General features: G+C 36.7%; 1 protein-coding gene across 3 annotated transcripts; it reads left to right on the top strand.

The window, feature by feature from the left end:
- The first annotated feature begins 2,834 nt into the window (after positions 1 to 2,834).
- On the top strand, positions 2,835 to 23,292 carry eml2 (EMAP like 2). 3 transcript variants are annotated; one of them, XM_082180500.1, is made up of 22 exons: positions 2,835 to 2,960; positions 7,366 to 7,551; positions 7,854 to 7,980; positions 8,488 to 8,592; positions 12,604 to 12,632; positions 13,859 to 13,988; positions 14,565 to 14,714; positions 15,442 to 15,511; positions 16,009 to 16,119; positions 16,290 to 16,385; positions 16,926 to 17,060; positions 17,229 to 17,328; positions 17,527 to 17,681; positions 17,943 to 18,068; positions 18,580 to 18,711; positions 19,419 to 19,486; positions 19,727 to 19,815; positions 20,967 to 21,064; positions 21,176 to 21,263; positions 21,355 to 21,450; positions 21,625 to 21,755; positions 22,267 to 23,292. In XM_082180500.1, exons 1-22 carry the CDS (start codon positions 2,891 to 2,893, stop codon positions 22,390 to 22,392), a joined length of 2,418 nt encoding a protein of 805 aa, XP_082036626.1. In that variant the 5' UTR covers positions 2,835 to 2,890; the 3' UTR covers positions 22,393 to 23,292. The 3 variants fall into 3 exon arrangements, with proteins under 3 accessions (XP_082036626.1, XP_082036627.1, XP_082036628.1); XM_082180501.1 differs by lacking the exon at positions 2,835 to 2,960 and adding an exon at positions 6,124 to 6,145; XM_082180502.1 differs by lacking the exons at positions 2,835 to 2,960; positions 7,366 to 7,551; positions 7,854 to 7,980; positions 8,488 to 8,592 and adding an exon at positions 10,246 to 10,384.

Here is a 23,292-nt window from a genome sequence, read left to right as displayed (position 1 = left end):
ACTCTGAAATTTAAATTACTGAATTTTTTTAAATTCTTAAAATGCTGCCGTGTCAGCAGAGTAGAGCCTTTTAGAATGATGGAAAATCCATATAAAAATCACAATGCATATATTTATCATTCTCATTCTGTCCACAAACCAATTAAAACGTTCTGCTCCATTCACCCATCCACTAAAACGCTGGGCCTTACACATTGGCACATATTGGGCATTTGCCATCTGACATCCACATGAAAGCTCTGTTCTCTCTCCCAGCTGGCAAGTTACCACTGAGGGATGAGATGAGACCTGCATATGCGAATAAACCCCAAACATCAAGTCAATACACCAGTAATCAATTTGCCGGAACTGCCAACCATAATGATCTTGCATTAGCATGACCAATGAAGCCATTAAGCCAATGTAAACAATAACCACTTTTGATTCATGAATGATGGGTGTGACAGAGCTGCTCAAAAATGGTTTGAGAATCAGTTGGCTTAAGTCACTTCCTGATTAAATGGTAAAATGAACGTGAGCATTTCTCTCTGAAGAGACGCCTCTGTTTTGGCCTAATGAAAATAAAAATTATAAACAAACACAAAGAAGGCTGTTATGGCCTCAATGTCAACTAAATTCACCTCTCACTGATTTAGTAATAAATAGATGTTCTGATTAGGCAGAATATGGCTGCGGAAACTAAATTAATGGTGCATGAAGCAAGGTAACAAAGTGGTAGACCGCAAATTCAATTGCCCATACAATATCTATCAACTCTAATCATTACATATAAGCAACAATGTAGGACTTTTTACCCTCTGCAAATAAAATTAACTATAACGTCAAATAAAGGATTGCTTAGCATACTCTCCTATGTTTGCAAGCCTTCTTCCACCTTCTGAAGTCGTGATTAGGCTATTTACGAGCTCATCGCATTCAAATTTTGACTTGAGTTCATGTCCAATTTTTTAACTAGAAACTAATATTACGATAATTCCAATAGCATGTGAAGTCAGCATTACATCTCGTGTAAACAGAGAAGTTGCCTTTGTTATCAATAAACAAAATTCACGCTGGACTCACCACTTTTGCACTTCTCGGCCACCGTACTATAGCACGCAACACCCCAAAAAGACCTACAAATATAATAGATTTAGAAAGAAAAATGAGTATATTTAACTATTTATAAATTATACATACCAGGGGATTTTAGTCCACTGGTGCACCGACCCCCTCCATCAAATAAAAAAAATGTGAGCCTACCCTTATTTTGTAATAAGTTTTGTAGCCAGGCGTTGAACCTAATACAGATTTTCTTCATCGCTGGCAAACAACAGTGTTTGCAGATTTTGTTTCAAATGGTTTGTCGATAGCCTCCAGTAAATATCCGACTGCATTAAGCGCTCGTTTTGTTCTCGGTGTTCTAAAGTTTGCCGTTTTTGTGGATCGAGAAAAGTTTCAAACGATGCAGACAGTGAAAGCACGAGTTGAGCTATCCAAATGATTCAGCCTGGATCGCGAACCGATTCAAGCCATTATAAAGTAGACCATTTCATTGAAACCGATTCAAAAGAGTTGTTATTCATTCGTGGATTGAGCATCGATTTTGTTAGTTCTAGACAGCCGAAAGGAAATACTGGACACACAACATATGTTTGCTTAAAAATGTGAGCATTTTCTCATGTCGGTATACGGTAAAATCACTCATTAGACACAGATATGTCAGTAAGAATATGGAGGATATGTCAGGCTCGTGGCAAACACTCATTAGACAAGGATATGTCAGAATATGGAGGATATGTCAGGCTCGTGGCATAGTCGAGTCACGCATTTTGTTCGATGCATAGGCTTTTGGTAAATTGGCTCACCTTAAGAAAATCTACGGAGCCCCGAAAGGATGGTGATATGAGATGAGAGAAAAAAATATATTTCGATGCTTTTGCGTCCTCTAGTAAATGTGTTCCCCGAGAAAACATTTTTATGCTTTTTGGGGGCCTAAAAATGCAATCTTTTTGAAAACGTATTAGCCTACGTGTTTAGTGTAGGTCTGTAGCGAGTGCTCTGTAAAGGAAACGTGTAGACTACGTGTGAAAATCTAGACGTATAAGTCTTTAATTGTTTCGCTGATCCGTGTGAATGGGGATGGTTTATATGTTGTTATCTGTACAAAGAAATGTTGTTATCTGTCCCTTTTGTGCTCTGTAAAAATCAACATATAATGTTTATTTTTCTTTGTGTTATATAGCCTATTCTCGCAACAAAACCATGGGAATTTGTTGCTCAGGTGCTTGAAAAACGTTATGGGACGCCAAAGTGTAGCATATTCTTTTAATGTGCCAAATATAAAACATTTTGTAGCTTGACATCGAATAGCCCATGTTTTAGTCAGACCTGCACTGCCATCTAATGTTAAAGAGTAGAAATAACAGTTGCTTGACTGTCAAGGACATTTTACGACACCAGCATCATTAGCAAGTAAATTCCCAAAATATAAATCTTTAGACCTGTTACAGGCAATAAGGAAAGAGCCTATTAATCTATTGTATAGCCTACCTGTGTAAAACAGTTACATATCAAGATATGGTTTTTGCCCTCGGGGCTTGTTAATTTGACTAACCTGCCTCTCGTCTCATATCTGAATATATTTATATACCGGTATTTAAATAATGCTAGGAAATAGTGACTGCATATTATGGGACTCCAAGAGTAAACATGCACTCTTGTTCCCTCTGGGAAGCAGCAGATCAGCGGTGAGGCTGTTGCTATAGAAACGCAGGCAGCACAGGTTGACTTCGGCTGTTCGGTGGAAAGGTGTTGAAGGCGCTGACTCGTATGTGAGGAAAGTAGGCTGGCGGATCTGAAGACCGGCGATTAAGAGAGAAATAATAAAGGAATTGATCAGAAGAAGGACATGTCGGAGCGAGTAGCCTCATGTGGGAACCTGTATGACACGAACACCCTTCTGCTTCGGTATTGCAACGGTAAGTTTGGCAGCGACTTGACTGAGCATTCATAATGAATGCGCGAGAGAGCCATGCACACGAGATGGTTTGTTTTCGTTTCCATTTCAGACGTCTTGTCTTTGATATCAGTATGTTTTATATCAACATTCAAGCAATGTAATATTATTGTCTTGTCAATGCGTCACTGCCTGCGAGGGCACAACAAAAGAAACTGTCTCAGGGTTATGTGATGAATATTATTTGTTTAAATTACTGACCAGTTTTATATCCTGTGTACATGCAAATTTAATTCTCCCTTAAATTATTTTCTTATCGCATATTTGTGGTTTGGATCAGTGTCATGGTACAGGGATGAACATCTACCCAGATTCAGGCTCTTGAAAGATATTTGAGAATTACAATCCGAGCTAGGCTATGTGTTGTTTACATTTTTTTTAATTCATTTTCTCATCAGCTTTTGATATGCTTGGAGCCTCTCATCCTCAGCAAAACCTGATTCAGCTTGCTTCACTTGGGCTTTGTTGTTTGGTTTCAGCTAAGGTTTTAGTGGAAAAGAATGTACTAAGTTGCTTATTTATTGTGAGCCATCTAGTGAATAACATTACCCACCTATTAAGATGGATTTACCAGGGTTATCCCTATGATAACAATACCTTGAAGCTTAGTTGTAAACATCATGTCTTTTTTCAGCATTATCATGACTATTAAAGATCTAATCATTAACAAACATTAGCCAAAATATTAGTTGTAAACATCATGTCTGTTTTGAGCATTATCATGACTATTAATACAATGATCTAATCATTAACAAACATTAGCCAAAATATATTTGATCTGCAAAGCGGTGGTTCTTCTCAACTAGTTTTTCTGTAGGACCCATATTTTGAATTATTTAAATTGGTGACCCAGCAGAGCACCAGATTTGATTATCATACTGAATTTTACCATGACAATGCATAGGCAAAATTGACATGCATGACACACGTCTGACAACTTTGCATACTGTGAACAACAGCAGAAATGCAATTTACCCGTATAATACACTACGCTAAATATTGCATTAGTATTATCCACTTTACCAACTGATGAATGTGCGTCAAAATACCATAAAGTTTGTTGAACACGTGTCCTTTGACCTCAACGACAAAAGATATTGATAAGATAATATATTTCTCCTGCCTATAGGATGATAAGCCTATCAATTCTGCTATCTTAGCTGAATAATTATCTTTAGATGCAATTTGTTATTTCCATTTATAATCGTTTTTCCCAGAATAGACCTGCTACTCATTTTGGGGTCGTGGCCTACCAGTTGAGAACCACTGATATAAAATACATTTCAAAACCACAGAAAGTTCTATACAGCCGATGCAAATATTTCAAAGCAATTTACTGGTGCAGTAATCGATTTTTGAGAAATGCTGTTGAAAGTGGTTTAGACTGAGCGCTAAAACCACTGTAAAAAGAAATATGGACGTAGTGTTCGTGATGTCACCCGTAGGTTTCTAAAGAGCATTTTTGAAGCCCAAAGTGGGCGTAGCAGGCCATCGCCATCTTGGCAGCGCGTCACACCCGGATAACCGAAAATGGGCAAAGAGGCGGGATTAGCTGAGGTGAAATGGTGGCTAACAGGCAGCAGCGGCTAGCAGTGACAGCATCGGCAATCCACCTGTCACTCAAGTGGCCACGCCCTTAATTATTATGCAGAACTTTAAGGCTTAATATAATTTAAACGGATGAGTTATGAAAAAAATTCACCACCCTCACAGTTGTCATCAAGGGCAAAATTAGCTACTGTATATAGACCAAAACCACTTTTTGTACCAGGCTGTAGGCTAAAAAAAAAATTCTGCTGTAAAGTTGGGCATTTTAACATGGAGGGTATATGGGATTGACTCTCTTTTGGACCGTGTCTCTAGCGGCCAGTCGATTAATTGCAGTTTAAGTCACTTCCGTGTTGGATTCAAGAGAGAGACTGGATGGTTGCCGCTTGGCCAAAACACACTTATAGCCAATCAGCAGCAAGGGGCGTATGCACTCATTAAGGGGGAGGTGCCTGTGCCAGTGTGTTTGTGAATTTGGGGGGCGGCGCTATCAAATATGTGGTGTGATCTGTTTCGTTTGGGGTGTGTTTGTTTTTGGTGATTTTAAATATCAACAGCTTTTTTCAGAAATCGCTTACTGCACCTTTAAGAACAAACACATAAAATGATTGTATTTTATATACATATTTATCTTTATATATACATTATTTATTGATATTTTTATTTAATAAAAAAATGAAGAAATAAAAAAATAAAGCACAATTAAAATGCTTGAGTAAAATTAAATATTTAATAATAATTTCAGTCAATCACTGAAGGTCTTGTTAGAGAATTCGATATTATCACTATGGCTTCTTCATTCTAACAACCATTGTCCACAGCTTGTTGCTGTTGTCACTTAGAAATGTCTGTTTCATCAGTTCTTGTGGATTACAGGTTCTCTCAAAGATAGGTATCAGTGTACATTGTGGTCATTGTTTGGGTTTTTCAGTAGGTCCATTTCCGCGACAGATGGTTTGGCTGAACGACAGATGGATGGGTAGACAGTATATGTCAGGATGAGACTGGGTCAGAGAGGGTGTCTATCCATGTTGTACAGTTGGATGGTTTAGGCAGATTTTAAATGTTGTACATGAAGATCTTATGGTCAGACTATGATATTAACAAGTTGAATGCATTTAAAAATCCCTGATGTGAATCGTATTGATTCAAATGATAAGAAAATGAGCATGCGCCCCAGGGGTATGAAACAACAAGTCATAAATTGTCAAACTGACATGCGCTTCTGTGTGCTATTAACGGAGGGGCTGGTCAGTGCACTTCCTGATAGTGCCTGGCTAACAGGTCTGGAGTCGAGCCAAACCTCTCTCTCTGCCAACAGCACATCCAGCAGTTTTCTACCGCATAGGAGACGAGGAACAGCGTCCTGTTACAAACATCACCCTTCTCCTCTACACACAGCACTGAGGGTGGGGGAGGGGGAGGAAGGAAGGTCCAGACACGGGATCAGCCATCCAGCAAGCCAAGGGGAAGGTGGGAGAAAGAATCTTTGGCCAGGCTGGCGTTTGGCACCTTTAGGAAACCCCTAGAGAGCTGCAGCGGATCAGGCTGTCTGAGCGGGTGACTGACAGGCGGACATAGTACTGACTGGAATGGCAGGTAGGAGGGGAATACAAGCAGAGTGGGATGATGAATATTTCAGTGCGCTTGGTTACTGAGCATCCGGTTTCCTCCAGACTGCTTTTGTCTTCCAGCATCACTAGCTCCATCCTGCTTTCTTCTCACCTTCCACTTTTGAATCCTATTTTCTTTCACTTTTATTAGTTCAGTTGACATGCTCACCACCTGCTGATGCCACTTTATGGATGGGATCTCCATGTGTTAGCAGGTGCAGGCACTAACAGAGGTTTATACGTAGCATGCAGCCCGTTGCATTGCCTTTGAGATTGAAACAGAGATGGAGCCACTTTTTTATGTGAAATATGAAATTGAGGAGCTAAATTTGGAAAAATGTAAATGTGACAGGAATTTTCCTTCTGGTTTTGATTATTGTGTGATTTCTGTGTATAAGTTGTATATTTAAATGCAATAAACCCAATCGCCGTCACTTTGAATCAGCATTAGAAACTTGCTCAATTGTCCACTCATGCTTTCAGCTTTTTAATAATTTTTGGATTTTTTTGTTGATGCCTATGTAATCACTCTTTTTAATCACAGATGTTTTCATGTTGAAAGTTTTCCAACACTTAACTGCAAACAAATGACTAAGAACTACCATCAGTTTTTTTTCAATAACCAACAGGACATTTTAGTCAATGTATGAAGTGACAGGTGTGCTAGAAAGGTAACCACACAGGTAAGGCTTCTCGGAGCCCACTAGGCTCAGCTAATTTCCAAGTGGAAAGCAGGATGACTTAAAATTATTTCATATATTATTATTAATCACATTTTATATTATTATGTAAACTGAAGTCATATTTATATTAAACAATAACAAAACCCCCAAAAAAGTTTTTTTACATAGTTCTTGACATTTCTAGAATCACAAAATTAATTTTGAGCAATTAATATATCAACAATCCCAGTTTCTGTTAATACAAATTTGGAAAACAAGCAGTTTTATTATGAAGTTATCATAATTACATCAGAAATACCAGAGGAAATATCTTACCTTATATTGGGGGGCCTTTGATTGTATATAGGATTAATGGGAGACTTGGAATGAGAACCACTGATATAAAGGGATAGGTCACTCAAAAATGAAAATTCTCTAATCATTTACTCATTCTCATGCTATCCAAAACTGTCCGTTGGAGCACAAAAATATCTTCTTTTGTCTTTGACTTTCGTCAAAGAGACTATCTGCTTGTCTCTTTCAGATGACAATGTATCAGCTGGGAGTGGGATGGAGATGGATGACCGTCTCTCTCACCTGGAGCAGAGGGTGCAGCTGCAGGAGGACGAGATTCAGCTGCTGAAGGCGGCGCTGGCGGATGCTTTGAGAAGGCTGGGCTGCTGTGAGGATATCACACAGACCAGCAGCAAGAAACATGGACCTACTAAAGGTCAGAGCTTCATCGTGGCCTTCTGCTTATTAGCATTACGTGTTTAGAGCCTAGAAAACTGACAATTGGAAGATATTTTTCCATCAAAAGCAACTGATAATCTGAGGGTAACCTTGCCTAAGGGTGCATTCTGAGATGTAACCTTTGTGTTAGCATTCAAGGTTCTTAACTGCTATTGGATATTTCGAACAGAGATGTACTGTAATTCATTATAGTGGTTACATAAATAGTTTCATGTGGGAGGTGAACATAATTTGCATGTCATCTCGCCGTGGTCCTCTGTTTCTTCCTTCCTGATTTAGTTCGTCAGATACTGCAAGCTCTGCCATCCAAGCCTTTGACAAATGGCTATGTGCAAACAAAACGCCTGAGTGGCTATCCTTCCTCTCCCTCCTCTCCGAAAAAGGAGGTGCTGATGTCTATCAAAAGGTGAGAGTTATAAGCAAGATATATATAATTTTTATTGCATATTATCTCTACACATTTTCAAATGCCTTTTTATTGAAAGACATGCTGGTATCACACATTAAAGTAGTACATAGTGGAAATATTTGCATTTATTCTACACCAAGACATTTGTTGCTCAACAACATCAGTGCAGTATTACTTCTCGACCTCAAGATGGCGGTATTGAGTAATAAACCATTTGGAACATTTAGCCTAAAAGATCCCTATATAATTAAGTACCTGAAAACTTTTACAGAAGAGAGCTGTAATGGTTCCTTATGATTTATTAATAGTTAAATAAAAATTCATAATCGATATTAATCATTTGTATTCATGTGGACTTGAGAAAATGCTTGTTGTCCCACCACAACACCACAAAGAGCCTGCTGTGTTGTTTAATACTTCCATCCAGACTGGTATTTCTTTGATGTCCTTCTTTCCTGTCCTCTGTATTGTGCCTCACTCATTACTCTTGTCTCTGTGTGTCAGGAAGAGCATGTCCACAGAACGCCTTTCCACGGTGAAGAAGGAGATGGCCGATTCCCGCAGCAGAACCACCTCATCTGGCAGCTCAACAAGTGGAAAGAGAGACAGGTACCTTTTCCATCTAAATAAAGTGCATTAAACTCAATGATTTTTCTGTACACAGAGATGAAAACTCTTTCCTTCCAAGCCTTGAGACTAGTACAAGATGTCAACACAGCTAAGAATAGAGGCTACATCAGTGTCTAATTAGATGACAAAGCTAGACTTTTGGTCAGCAAGACACCAGAGACAGTAGGGGAAGAGAAGGACCATCTATAGACAGCATTTTATCAAATAAAATTTTAGACCATGATTTGAGCTGAATCAGATGATTATATTATTGTTGTATTTTTATTGCTGATTTGAAATATGTTATGAAATGTACAGCTTTGCCTGTATTTTTATTTATTTAAATAGAATGGTCTGCAATTGTTAAAGGTTACCATTGTGTGTTCTGGTTCATAGAAACAGAGTTCTAGCCGTGTTTTCTTACCTTAATGTTGGTACATAGACAATATACACTTCTGTTCAAAAGTTTGGGGTCAGTAAAGATGCATTAAAATGATCCAAAGTGAAAAGATTACAACAGTAAAATATTTATATTCCAAAGATTTGTATTTCAAACAAATTCTGTTCCTTTAAACTTTATATTCATCATTTAGAAAAAATCATGTATCATGGTTTCCACAAAACATATTAAGCAGCACAACTGCTTTCAACATTGACAATAATCAAGATTGTTTCCAAATCAGCGTATTAGAATGATTTCTGAAGGATCATGTGACACTGAAGACTGTAGTAATGATGCTGAAAATTTGTATTTAATATATTACATTTTAAAATATATTAAAATATAAAACAGTTATTTTGAATTGAAAATATATTTCACAATATTACAAAAAAATTTACAGAATTTTTTATCTAATAAAAAAGCATAAAAGCATTTCAAAAACATTTAAAAGATCTTACAACCCCAAACTTTTGAATGGTAGTGTTAGTGTATACTGTTTTGTTTCTTGTTAAGTGAGATATTTCAACTACTAAGTGTGTTTGTTGTGCACACACCAAGAAGGCTTAGGAACAATGTGATCAAATAGTCATAAATAATTTATGGTGAGTATACACGGAGTTCCAGGAAGGAAGGTAAACACTGATGTTCAAGTTAGACATCTGTCAATAAAAGTGTTATTGACTAAGATCCTGACTGTCAGAGCTTAATAGCAACCACTGGAAAACTCTCATTAAAATTTCATAAAAAGAAATCCATTAACCAGGTTACCACTTAATATGGTGTTCAATTCAATTCAATTAATTTTTTTATTCTTCTATTTTTATAGTGAAAAGGAGGGTAAAAATTACATTTGAATAGAGAACACTTCAAGCTTGTCATCATATGAGTCCATTAAACTTTTGTTGCTATCGCAAACAACTACATAATAAGAGCTTCATCCTACTAAAGGGTTACGTATCAGTTCCAACAGGTTTCCCACCAAGCTCCTGCAGGGTGTTTGTACAGCAGATAATCCTACACCTTAGTAGTTTTATATTTATGGCATGATGATTGTTTGTATGGCACATGGCAGCTCTTCGCAGTCACTTGGTTGACACACACCACTGAAACAGTCTCCTGACCACAGAGTGCTTCATGTTACTGCATTAAAGCACTGGGGGGAGTGGTCACCCAGAAAAGGGCTGTCATGCATACTAAGGAAGTGTCCTCCCATTGGTTAGTGAGGTCCATGTTCCTGCAGAGCTTAAGTTAACTCAAACAAGGAACTCAGTCTTTTGCCTGACGCTTCTGCAAACTCCAGCTAGCACTTAAACTGAATAACGGGAAAAACAACATGAAGAGGTCGACAAGGTAAAGCTTATGTTCTTGTTAAGCTCTTTCAGGTCTTCAAAAGAAATACTTTTGGTAGTTTATAGGGTGAGCGAGGTTGATAATGTAATTGCTTTCAGCTTCCTGCAACAAAGCAAACATTGGTTGGCAAACAAGAATATTCATAGCATCATGAGTTTTATAGATAAACAAAGTGAACGCACCTGGGCTAAGTTGGTGACGTATCTTCCAAAAGACTATGAGCAAACTTTAAAAAACATTGATGGAATCTGACAACCTTTTGCTGCATTTTACTTTGCTGTTGCAAGCCTTCAGTTTTTTTGTTGTTGTTTTTATAGGGCAATTTTGCATCATTTTGTGAGTCATTTAGCAAAAATGTAATTGTTTCCATCTGGTTTTGATTGCTTGTTTCCATCTGGTATTGTCAGGCTGAATCCTTGTTATCCGTTCAACTCCCATTCAAGTAATGTAATACATATAATGCATACATTTTACTAATTGCTTTAGTGCATTACTTAGCTAGCAAGTTGAGTTAGATATTGATTGCTACTGCTGCTCAGCTGTATGTATTAAACATGAAACCCACCCACTGCCACACACAGACACACTCGCACGCACTCACACACAGACAGCTCTTTGAAGGCAAATTAGAGTGAGTGCTCTACATCAGGAAATAAAAGGGTTTGAAGGACATCATGTCCAGAGAACTTCAACAGAAGTTTTTAGTGAATCACTTCCTTTAGAGATTTGATTTATTCTGTAAAGATACTGTGCATGCATGTATCTGTAAGTGTAAAGACACTGAGTGGTGATTTTCATGTATAAAATCCATAAATCGTCAAATCGTCACCCGCACTGTGTGTGGTATGGATGGGTGTGTGCATAGTCAGTGCATTAGTATGAGGTCACGCACATTAGTGGTGCATACTCGCTGCATTATATTGAGTTTGGTTGCTACACAGTCTAGGGTCATTACTGGTAAAATAGATTTTTCCGGGATGTGCTTTTGAGAAAATGTTGCCAGTAGCTGCCATTTTGTGTGCCATCACCTAAAATCAGGTGTGTGGAGCACTGAAATGTTCCATAAATGTCCATAAACAACATAAATTGCTTAAAATCAACAGCATGCTTGCTGAGAAAAAAAAATTAACACACCCTATGTGGATCCAAATGATATGAACTATTCATCACATTCCTCACATATTTTCCTCAAAAAAAAAAATTTTAAAAGGCTGCAAATGCACAATAATTATATATAATTATTGTGCATTTGAACAATATTTCCATTTTATATATATATATATATATATACACGCACACATACACACACCACAGTGGCTAATGGAGATATTGTTTTATTTTAGCCTACACACCAATCTAAACCGGTGTTATTAGAGATTGGCTTGCTTTGGTGTGGCCTGCTTTGGTTCAGTCTTTGCTTTAATGAAGTGTTTGGATGGTTTCTGCATGCCTGGACACAAACAGATCCTTGTGGGAGCGGTTTTTTTTTCAATGGCACCCACGATCCTTCTGTCTTCCCTTTACATAACATTTAATTTTGTAAACTCTTTGCTGTCCATTCTGAGTTCCGCAAACGTATTCCAGCAAATAATGCTGGATTGATGGGTCTAATTTATTACTTTCAGCTGTCTAAGACAGGCTGTCACTCATGACAGTCTTGCATCAGCACAGAGGAAGTGGAAAACTGTGTGGTTTGGAAAAGCAGCTACAAAATGCACGCACAGACACAAATTGAACATTTAATCTTTTTATATATATATATATATATATATATATATGTATGTATGTATGTATATATGTATATGTATCTCAATCAAAGCCTTGACATTTAGAACAATTTTGTCCATGTTCGTTTTCAAAGCAAAATCACCACCAGTGCTGGCACCCCACCAAATGTGTTTAGTCATGTAAACAAGCTCTGAAATTTCCTGTATTTAGTTGAAAGCAGTTTTGGGTGCCCCTCTCCTCCTGTCGCTTTAGCTCAGTGTTTTCTCCATTGCACAGATCTATGAGAGGCCACATGAAAGCTGGGTCAGTATTAATGGATGAGCTCAATGAATAAGTCATCCTCATACAAAATACAAATCAAAGACAGCAAACAAAACTTTTCAGAAATGTTTTTAGAAAGTTTTGTTGAACTTATGGCGCTGTTTTTGTCTGGCTTGTTGTCTTTGAAGGAATGAATGAATGACTGACCTCTTTCTCTTTTGGTCTTTCAGCAAAACCAAAGAGTGCACCTTCAATGCTGGTAAGTTTTCATCTATTTTGAAGTCATTTGATGAATATCACCCAATAAAAGTCCTTTTTTATATTGAGCGAGAAATCAATAGCTGTTTGTTATTGCCTTTAGTGCTTTATCTGTCAACTGTTAACTGAAATAAAGCTGAAATAAAATCTAAATATGTGACCCCTGGATCACAAAACCAGTCTTATGTTGCATGAGTATATTTGTGGCAATAGCCAACAAAACATTGTATGGGTCAAAATTATAGATTTTTCTTTTATGTCAAAAATCATTAGGATATTAAGTAAAGATCATGTTCCATGAAGATATTTTGTAAATTTCCCACCTTAAATATATAAAACATTTATTTTTGTGAATGGATGCAGCACTAGCGCCAATAGAAATGGACAACTTTGAAGGCGATTTTCTCAATATTTCGATTTTTTTGCACCCTCAGATTCCAGATTTTCAAATAGTTGTATATCGGCCAAATATTGTCCTATCATAACAAACCATATATCAATGGAAAGATTATGTATTCAGCTTTCAGATGATGTATACATCTCAATTTAAAAAAAATTACACATAAGACTGGTTTTGTGGTCCAGGGTCACATATATGAATAAAAAATGCTGCATGATTAAGTTTAAGCCTAGGTACTCATAATTACTAAAACTGATATAAAAATAAATTGAAGCTACATAGAAATATAGAAAAGAATAAAACGACAAAAGTGTACAATAAAATGATAAAAAACTAAAATTAAAATAAAAAGTATAAAAATAAAACCTATTTCAAAATATTATTAAATAGTATATAAATAATACTAAAATAACACTGCTACATATAAACTGTGGGAGTGAGTAGGCCTATACAACAAACTTTTTATTCCATTACAGTGTTTCCTTTTCCAGTGGAGGAAAAATAATGTTTTTGTTTTTTTCATATATAAATGCATGTAATGTTTGTTTAGCTATGTGTAACTAGGAGTGCAGGGAGAGACTGAGCCCTGTGATATGGGAAATTATGTTTTAGCCTGACTTGATCCCATTATCGTGTGCATTACAGATAAAAACTATTATGGATCGACGTAATGCTTTCAGCCAGTCTCATTTTGTAATGGGCTAGTTGGGTTTCTGTGAACATAGTTCTGTCAGTAGGGCCAGGATAATTTGACAAAACATCCTTAACAAACCATGTTTACTGCTTGTTTCTGTTTGGCAGCTAACATTTCTGTCCTTCTTGAACAGATGATGGTTACGTTAGGATGTTCATACGTGGACGTCCAATCACCATGCATATTCCAGACCAGCGGAAGGAAGCCTACAACCTTGACCACAAGGTGGCGCTGCCAGAGCGCAAGCTAAAACTTCAGTGGGTGTATCCTTGTGATTTAGCTGAAAATTATTTTATAATGTAACTAAAGTGAATTGTGCAGATATTCTAATGAATAATGATGTATTTTGATAGATCATTGTGAAGTTGTTTATGTATATTTTATTCTTATTATTTTACAATAATTTAATCAATGGCTATACAGTTTCCAAGTACAATTAATAATTAAAGTGCATCAGTGAGTTTCAATTAAATTTCAGCTTATTTCTTAAATAGTTTGAAATGAAATGCAAATTAACCCATTTGAAATGTGACACAAAAGTGCTAATTTAAAGCTACAGTCCGTCCGTTTTGTGTTCAAAATTGTGAGTACATCACAATTCAGAGTACATCATGAATTCATTTTCCAAACCGTGTTTTTGTCTTATCCTGAATCACTACGGTACACCTATAATAAGTGTTTTTAGACTGGTTCGTGTCGTACCGCTTTGGAGAACCCCAGTACCTGCGTGACGCATGCACTTCTGTTTATTAACCGCTAGAGCGCCAAAAGTTACGGACTGCAGCTTTAAAAGTACGTATCAATGAAAAAGCTTTTTATTTCTTAACACACTTCATTAGTTACGGCTATAGGGGAAGAGACTGCCGTTGCAACCTCTACCTGTTGCCGACGGGGGAGATTGTGTACTTCAATGCTTCGGTAGTGGTGCTATACAACGTAGAAGAGCAGCAACAAAGACACTATCTAGGCCATAATGATGATGTCAAGTGGTAAGTTAAATATATATTGATTTTATGGTTTCTACATACTTTTGCTCATTTACTCTACAGTTAATGAAGATTAACAGCACTGGTGGAACTACTACGGGCGAGAAATCAGTCTAGTGTTGATCTCATACAGAGAAAAAAGCATTTCCGATTTCCTGCAGATTATTCTCAAACTAGGTCATTGTTCAAAGGTCCAAAAGATGTTATCATTGTGCTTATCAGCTTCATGAACAAATATATTGTACCACTGTATCGCCATCATTCAACAGAAAGAGCCAATGTACTCAGGAAGTGTTGCTAGTTTCTGAGCAAATTTGCATTTTTAGTACCAGATCTTGCTTGGCTTAACAGACTCTTATCTTCAAGATAAGCGAATCCAGCAGTATATTCAAATATACCTGCAATCAAACTAGATCTCTTCTGCCTTGTGGTGTTTTTATGCTGTTTGGCTGCCAACTGTAAAAAAACCAGTTGTAACTGAGCGACGACATGCTATCTCTTGTCAAAAATGTTGTTGTTTAACATTTGTCGCTAATTAAAATAACACTGGAATGCTTTCTCTGTGACTGTCAAAATCCCTGCTTGCAAAACTGTTGCAACCTGTTTACTGTTTTTTTTCTGGGATCAGACTGCATTCATTTACTGTTCCCGAGAGAGAGAGAGAGAGAGAGAGAGAGAGATGGGAAATCTTTTCTGACAAGCACTGATCCTGACAATGTTCTCTTTGCAGTTTGGCCATCCATCCAGACATGGTCACTATAGCAACAGGACAAGTTGCCGGAACATCCAAAGATGGCAAAGTTAGTTCACATTTAAAATTGTGTAGCAGCATAAAGATTTGTTAATCTTTCGGCTTAATCCTGCCTTCTGTGTGCTCAGGAACGAAACTACTGTGCTCATAACAGTTTACATCAGTGTTTTAGCAATTTGCAAAGTATTTTAGCATTGTATATTAACCTTAAAGTAAGATACTTTTATTCAGTAAGGATGCATTAAATTGATCAAAAGTAACAGAAAAGACATTTATAATGTTACAAAAGATTTCTGTTTCAAATAAATGCTTGGTATTCATCAGAGGAAAAAAATAACATTTTTAATTATATTTAAATAGAAAACAGTTATTTCACATTGCAAGATTATTTCGTCGTTACTGTATGTTTGATCAAATAAATGCGGCCCTGGTGAGCAGAAGAGAACATTTTTAAAACTATGAACTTTTAATATTCCTTTAATCTGATTTAAAGATGCTCCATTCATATGCATATAATAAGTGAATCTTTCTTTGTTTCCCTATCAGCTTTTGCAGCCTCATGTCCGTGTCTGGGACTCGGTCAGTCTGAACACTCTTCATGTGATCGGAGCAGGTGTGTTCGACCGAGCCGCCACCTGTGTTGCCTTCTCAAAGTCGGTAAGCCAACTTCCTTTTTTAAGTTCTTGATAAAACAATCTGTGTGCTTTGATGCCATATGATCAATGAGAAAAGTGCACAATGGGTATAGGCAATGAATATTTGAACAGTGATGAATGGCTGAATGAACAATGGTATTTACATGGATATAATACCTCTTCTCTTCACAGAATGGTGGTGCTCATTTGTGTGTGGTTGACGATGCAAATGATCACATTTTGTCTGTTTGGGACTGGCAGAAAGAAAAGCAGCTGGCGGAGGTTAAGGTGAGGTGGCATCCTGTATTAAAGCAGCGATACTAGACCTGCTTGCATAGTGTGTCTTGTGTGATTATGTCTTTTAATAACAGAAACCTGAGTGTTCACAGACCAGGTGGTTTAAAGCCCTGACCGCACATGTACGCCACCATGACGTCTTTTTGACGTGTGCTTTTTCATCTGGAAGATGTCATGTTTGACCTCTTAATCTTGTAATGTAATGACTTGTGCGGCTTATGAAATTACTTTCCTTACATCAACAATCCGTCTTTATATTTTTAACCCCTTCCCACCCACTTTCCACAATTAAATAACTTTGTGATGTATCAAATCAAGTTTTTTTTTTGTGGAATATTCTGTTTCAAGCTGTTTCAGGTAGATTTGAATGTATTTAAATGTTTAAAATGCTCAAATTATCACGTTTGTTCACAAATGTAACATATTGTAATAGTGTGCAATGGTCACTGATGTCCTGTTAAATATATATGTGCTCAGACTAAGGAAGAATGCATCTTGATTTGTGTCAAATATCCACTCACAATTTTGCAGTGTTCCAATGACTCAGTGCTGGGCGCTGTCTTCCACCCCATGGAGGCCAACCTTATTGTCACCTGCGGGAAGTCTCACATCAACTTTTGGACAATGGAAGGGAGTACTCTTACAAAACGCCAGGGACTGTTTGAGGTTTTGTTGCATTTACTTTTCAGTATTACTAATAGAGAAATATCCGCATTAAGTGATATCTTTGAGTTTATTGCCTGCATGTGAAATTCAAAATCCCCATAGCACAGAAATTGAGGAACATTTATGATGATTTTATTTAATGTATACATATTTTTGGTATACTTTCAGAAACATGAAAAACCCAAGTATGTTCTCTGCATTGCTTTTGCTGAGAATGGAGATGCAATCACTGGAGATTCTAGTGGAAACATCTACATCTGGGCTAAAGGTCAGCAAATAATTATGCCATTATTTGCTCTGCCAAAATAATTGTCCAAATGCCACATTTTTAAGTAATAAATTGTATTTAATCCATCTATTTATGTAACGGCAGTTAGAAAAACAGCACCTTCATCTGTGTGACTGTTATTAGTGGAGATATTCCCTCAGTGCAGCCTATGGTTTGATGAGGAACTCTGATTTAAAGGGGGGAACAGGATCAGCCAGGTGGTTTCGGGAGCCCATGAGGGTGGGATCTTCTCTCTGTGTGTGCTGAAGGATGGAACGCTAGTGTCAGGAGGAGGGAAAGACCGCAGGGTGCTGCAGTGGGACCATGACTACCGCAAAAAGAGCGAGATTGAGGTGAAGTTGTTGTCTTGTTCTAATTAAAATTTCATAATGAAATGCAGAGATGGATACGTATTTTTAATGATCACCATATACCCTAAAAAAAATACTTTTATTGTTATCATATTCCTATACTGAAATGGAATCCAGGCATTTTATTAATTAGATTCAGCTACTTCAGCTTCAGTTAACTCAATTTAGAACAATTCGTACAAATCATGTTTTAGCTGAGATGTACAGATTACACGTTGCTTAACATAGTTTCTCTGTAATCAGGTTCCTGAGGCTTTCGGCCCCGTCCGCACTCTAGCTGAAGGAAAACAGGACGAGCTGTTTGTGGGAACAACCCGAAATGCTGTTCTACGGGGCTCTTTTTCTGGTTCCCTCACTCCTATTGTTCAGGTATTGGTTGTCAGATTATATTACCTTGTGTTTAGATGCCTTTTGGCCTTATATCTTTGCCAAAAGTCAACAAGATCATTTTTCCTCAGTCTCATGTAGCCAGACCTCATATTATAAACAGCATATGCCATGGACAGGGCCGTCCCAAGCATTCTGCTAACTCGCACTGGCCCTCCCTCAGTCCGTTCAGTAGGTGGGGGGGTTGTGGACATGTTTCGTTGCGGTTCACAGAGGCTCCCTAAAGCGCGGGCCCGGTACAGTCGCATCGATTGCACCCCCTAAGGACGGTCCTGGCCCTGGACCATATTGTAGTTTACACTGGCCAAAAAAAACTGGTACAGGAAGAGACCAGATGTTAAGCAACCAACTACAGATATGTGTGTTTACATGCCTGATGGGTATTTATCTGAAATGGATGGTACCAATAATCAGTTCTACCTGTCCAAAAGTAATAAGCACAGGACATTGTTGCCATTCTTACCCTGGTCTCTATGTTTTCCATCTGTGAAAGGGTCACACTGATGAGTTGTGGGGCTTGGATGTGCATCCCAGTACTGAGCAGTTTGTGACATGTGGTCAAGACAAGCAAGTCTATCTCTGGGACACATCATCTCATCTGCCTCTATGGAGCAAGACCATTGAGGTTTGTATGAAACTGTTTTACTCTTACATTCCAGTGATATGTAATCATAATAAAAAATAATCTCATCTGCTTTGCATGTTTTAGTTTGTATACTGTATGTTCAATTTGAGGACAAATGTTTGTTTTAGATGTTGTTAGAATGTGCTGTTATGCATATTGATTTTAGATTTGTATTGTTTAATATTAATATATATAAATATTGCAAATTAAAATATATTACAATACTGCATATAATATAAAATGTAATATTTTATTTTTACATTGTATAAAATATATATTTTTGATATTTATTTTTGTTTAATATATATTATAATATAAAAAAATATATAATAAATAAAAATATAAAATGTCATTTTATTTGTTTACATTATATAAAATATTTATTTTTAATACATATTACAATATTAAAAAACAATATAATAAATCCATAATATAAAATGTAATTTTATTTGTTTACATTATGTAAAATATATTTTTAATACATATTACAATATTAAAAAACAATATAATAAATCCATAATATAAAATGTAATTTTATTTGTTTACATTATGTAAAATATATTTTTAATATGTATTTATTTTTATTGTTTAATACTGATATTAAATTATAAATATTTTTTTTATATATATATACGTACATGCATCATGTTTTTTTACATAGGATAATTTTTTTTATTTTTTTATTGATTGATTTATTTTTATTTTAGGACCCTGGGCGTACCATTGGATTTCATCCCAATGGCCCTGTGCTTGCTGTGGGCACCATGACAGGAAGGTATGGTTGCATATGGGAACTTTAAAATGATATTTGACTTACTTTACATGTCAATCAGCTGATTTTCAACAACAACAAAAAATAAAGCAGAAATATTTGACAGCTCTGTTTTAAAATTAGGATGTTTTTTACCTTAACTAACTGTACATTTAATTACAAATATTTGTAATTCGGACTTATTTGATGCATCAGTATTCAAACCTGTATTTTTTTTTTCTTTTTTTTTTTGCCATCTTACAGGTGGTTAGTGCTGGACACTGATACCCGTGATCTCGTCTCTATGCATACAGACGGCAATGAAATCATCTCCGTTGTTAAATATTCTCCAGGTGTGATCTTTTGTGCTTTTAGCCATTAGTCACAACTATTCCTCATTCACTGTTTCTTGGCTCTTAAACCTATTTTCACTCTAGCGAAATACATGCATATATATGAAACATACAGTCATGCTTTAGTTTACATAAAACTTTCAGAAATTTTAACAAAATAAGAGGGATCATGCATATGTTATTTTTTATTTAGTACTGTCCTGAATAAGATATTTTATATAAAAGATGTTTACATATAGTCCACAAGACCAAAAAAAGCTGAATTTATCAAAATGACCTCGTTCAAAAGTTTACATACCCTTGATTCTTAATACTGTGTGTCGTTACCTGGGTGATCCACGACAGTTGTGCATGCAGTTATTCTGTATGATTTTGAGATCTATCTTTTCACACTGAGGACAATTGAGGGACTCAAACACAACTATTGAAAAAGGTTCAAACATGGACTGATGCTCCAGAAAGAGACACTATGCATTAACTTTTTTTTTTTTTGAAGATCAAGGTAAATTGTACTTAATTGGTCTTCCAGGAAACATGTAAAAAAAAAAAAAAAAAAAGATATTTAAACAAAATAAGAAAAATGTGTACATCTTCATCCTGTTAAAAAGTTTTCACCCCCCAGCTCTTAATGCATTGTGTTACCTTATGGAGCATCAGTAAATGTGTGAACCTTTTTTAATAGTTGTGATTTGTGTTTGAGTCCCTCAATTGCCCTCAATGTGAAAAGATGGATCTCAAAATCATAAAGTCACTGCTGGAAAGGTTTCAAATATGCAAAAGATGCTGGAAAACTGAAGATTTTGCAGGACCTGAAGGAGTTTTCTGAAGAACATTGGGCAGTTTAACTGCTTAGGACAAATAAGGGACTTAAGAACAACCATCACCAAAAAAACCAAAAAAAAAACAGTTGCATTTCTCATTACTGTCAATGTTGAAAACAGTTTTGCAGTTTAATATTTGTGTGGAAACGGTCATACTTTGTTTCAGGATTCTTTAATAAATAGAAAGTTCAAAGGAGCTGCATTTATTTGACATTAAAATGTCTTAACTGTCACCTTTGAAATAAAAAGAATACATTTTTCTTACTGACCACAGTATTTTTACACGGTAGTGTATGTCCAAAATCACCTCTGACATCCTCTATCTCACAGATGGGGCGTACCTGGCCGTGGGTTCCCATGACAACTTTGTTTACATCTACTCCGTTACTGAGAATGGCAGGAAATACAGCCGTGTTGGCAAATGCACTGTGAGTTTAACAGAGAAATTACTTCAGCATCTCTTCAAAAATCTCTCTATTTCAGTGGTAATCAGTTAGGGACCATTAGCACTCATTTAATACCATGTCTTGCATCCGTAGGGACACTCCAGCTTTGTCACTCATCTCGACTGGTCCACCGACAGCCAGTTTATTGTAACCAACTCAGGCGACTATGAGATCTTATACTGTGAGTTGTTTTCTCAGCTAACAGCTTTGTCAGTGAAAGGAGCTCAGATGTCATTGTTTTAATGGCTGGTGTCATGTTTCCTGTTGAAAAGGGGAAGCATCCAGTGGGAAGCATGTAACTAGTGCAGATGCAGTGCGTAATCTAGAGTGGGCCACCTCCACCTGTGTGCTGGGTTTCAATGTGTTTGGTAAGTCACACCGTACACATAAAAGAAAAAAAAAGATCAGCTTCCATTTAATTATTTTCCTGGAAATGGCTGTGAAATAATAGTTTTGGGATATTGTCAAATTAACACTTTTTCCTCTTCTCGTCCCTTTCCTTTATTATTTTATGATATTTTGTTGCTTTGTTTTATTTTAAGGGATCTGGCCAGAGAGTGCTGATGGCACAGACATTAATGCTGTATGCAAATCACATGACAATAACCTCCTTGCCTCAGCTGATGATTTTGGCAAAGTGCACTTGTTCTCTAACCCCTGTTCCCAGCCAAGGGTGAGTTTTTCTTTTTTTGCGAAATTTGCCACTCAATCAAATAGGGGTGTAAAGATACCCTCATGTGACGATTCGATACATATCACGATACTGAACTCGCGATACTATATTATTGCGATACTCCAAGACATATGATGAAAGGTTAACCAAAAATGTACTGTTGATATTATTGCGATACTCCAAGACATATGATGAAAGGTTAACCAAAAATGTACTGTTGATTAAAATGCCTAATTTGGTTTTACATTGTGGGTGTAAATGAATAGGGTTGGACTTCATGCTGATGCACTGGACCATGGTGACACCAGAATAAAAATATTCATGATTCTGAAGCTGAAAATACAGAATTATTTTAGACGAATATGCTTGTCGCTCACTAGATATATTTAAAAGGGTGAACTATCCATGATACATATTGTTATTGTATTGTGTTGTATTGTGACACGATATATTGTTACACCCCTACAATCAAATCATACTCCTGTAAAACATTTTTTCCCTTCATCCGCAGGCTCCCAGCCATGTCTATGGTGGGCATAGCAGCCATGTGACCAACGTTGCCTTTCTCCATGATGACAGTCATCTTATTTCTACTGGTGGGAAAGACACCAGCATTCTTCAATGGGTGCTCGCTTAGTCACATCTGAGCCGTCCTTCTGCAACCTCACTGTAGACTCCTGCCCACTAGAGGGCAGCACTGCTGTGCCTAATTCCCTTTCCTGCTGTCCTGTTTGCCTGTACTGTGTACTATTAGGTTTTCCATTAAGTGCTGGTACTGAGTCAGTTTTCTCTCTTGTCGAGGTGTAATTACCATGATTGTTTGAAGGGTTGAGGCTGAGCTTAAATTGGTGATAATTGGCTAACTCTAAAGTCAATTGTACGCTTTGCTGAATCACCACTAGAAGGAGCTCTGGTGCAGAAGAAGCATGTTGTCTACTGTTGACACTATTTAAGCCTATTTAAAGAGTTTTAGCTGCGTTTTTCTGTGTTGCTGAAGCCTATAGTAATATATAATGCTGTCACTTAGTGGAGGTTGTATTTTAATATTGGAAATACATAATAATGCTGTGGCACTTGGCTTTTGATGCATATCTAGGGGAGAACTTAAGCTGTGCTTTGCCTTTTATTTGTTAATAAAGTTTACCATATAGCAATGAATTTACTCCTAAAATGTGTCTTGAAAAAATGTTATATCAAGCTATAGTAGTTTCTATTATACATACCATAATAACTGCTATGACCTATTAACAAAATGACGAGTAAAGCTCTGTTGCTGTTTCTTTAGTCATGGCTTTGCTTTTCTATCTCCTAGTTGAGGCTTATTTAGGAATATGTTCTGTATTTACAGCCAACATTTACACGGAGACTGTCGGAAAGGTCATCGGTTAAAACTTTACAACATAAACAGCCACCTGCACCATCTACAATTTCAAGTGTTGACATCCAGGCCAGAACATAACTTATGCAATGTGTATATCTGGCCATATTTTGGGCAAATAGTAGTTATTTGGTGTTAATTAAAGTATTTCATACTTTT

Source organism: Leuciscus leuciscus, assembly GCF_965113295.1.
Source record: "Leuciscus leuciscus genome assembly, chromosome: 9".
Classification (NCBI taxonomy): Eukaryota; Metazoa; Chordata; class Actinopteri; order Cypriniformes; family Leuciscidae; genus Leuciscus; species Leuciscus leuciscus.
This window is presented reverse-complemented; position numbering and strand designations above follow the sequence as displayed.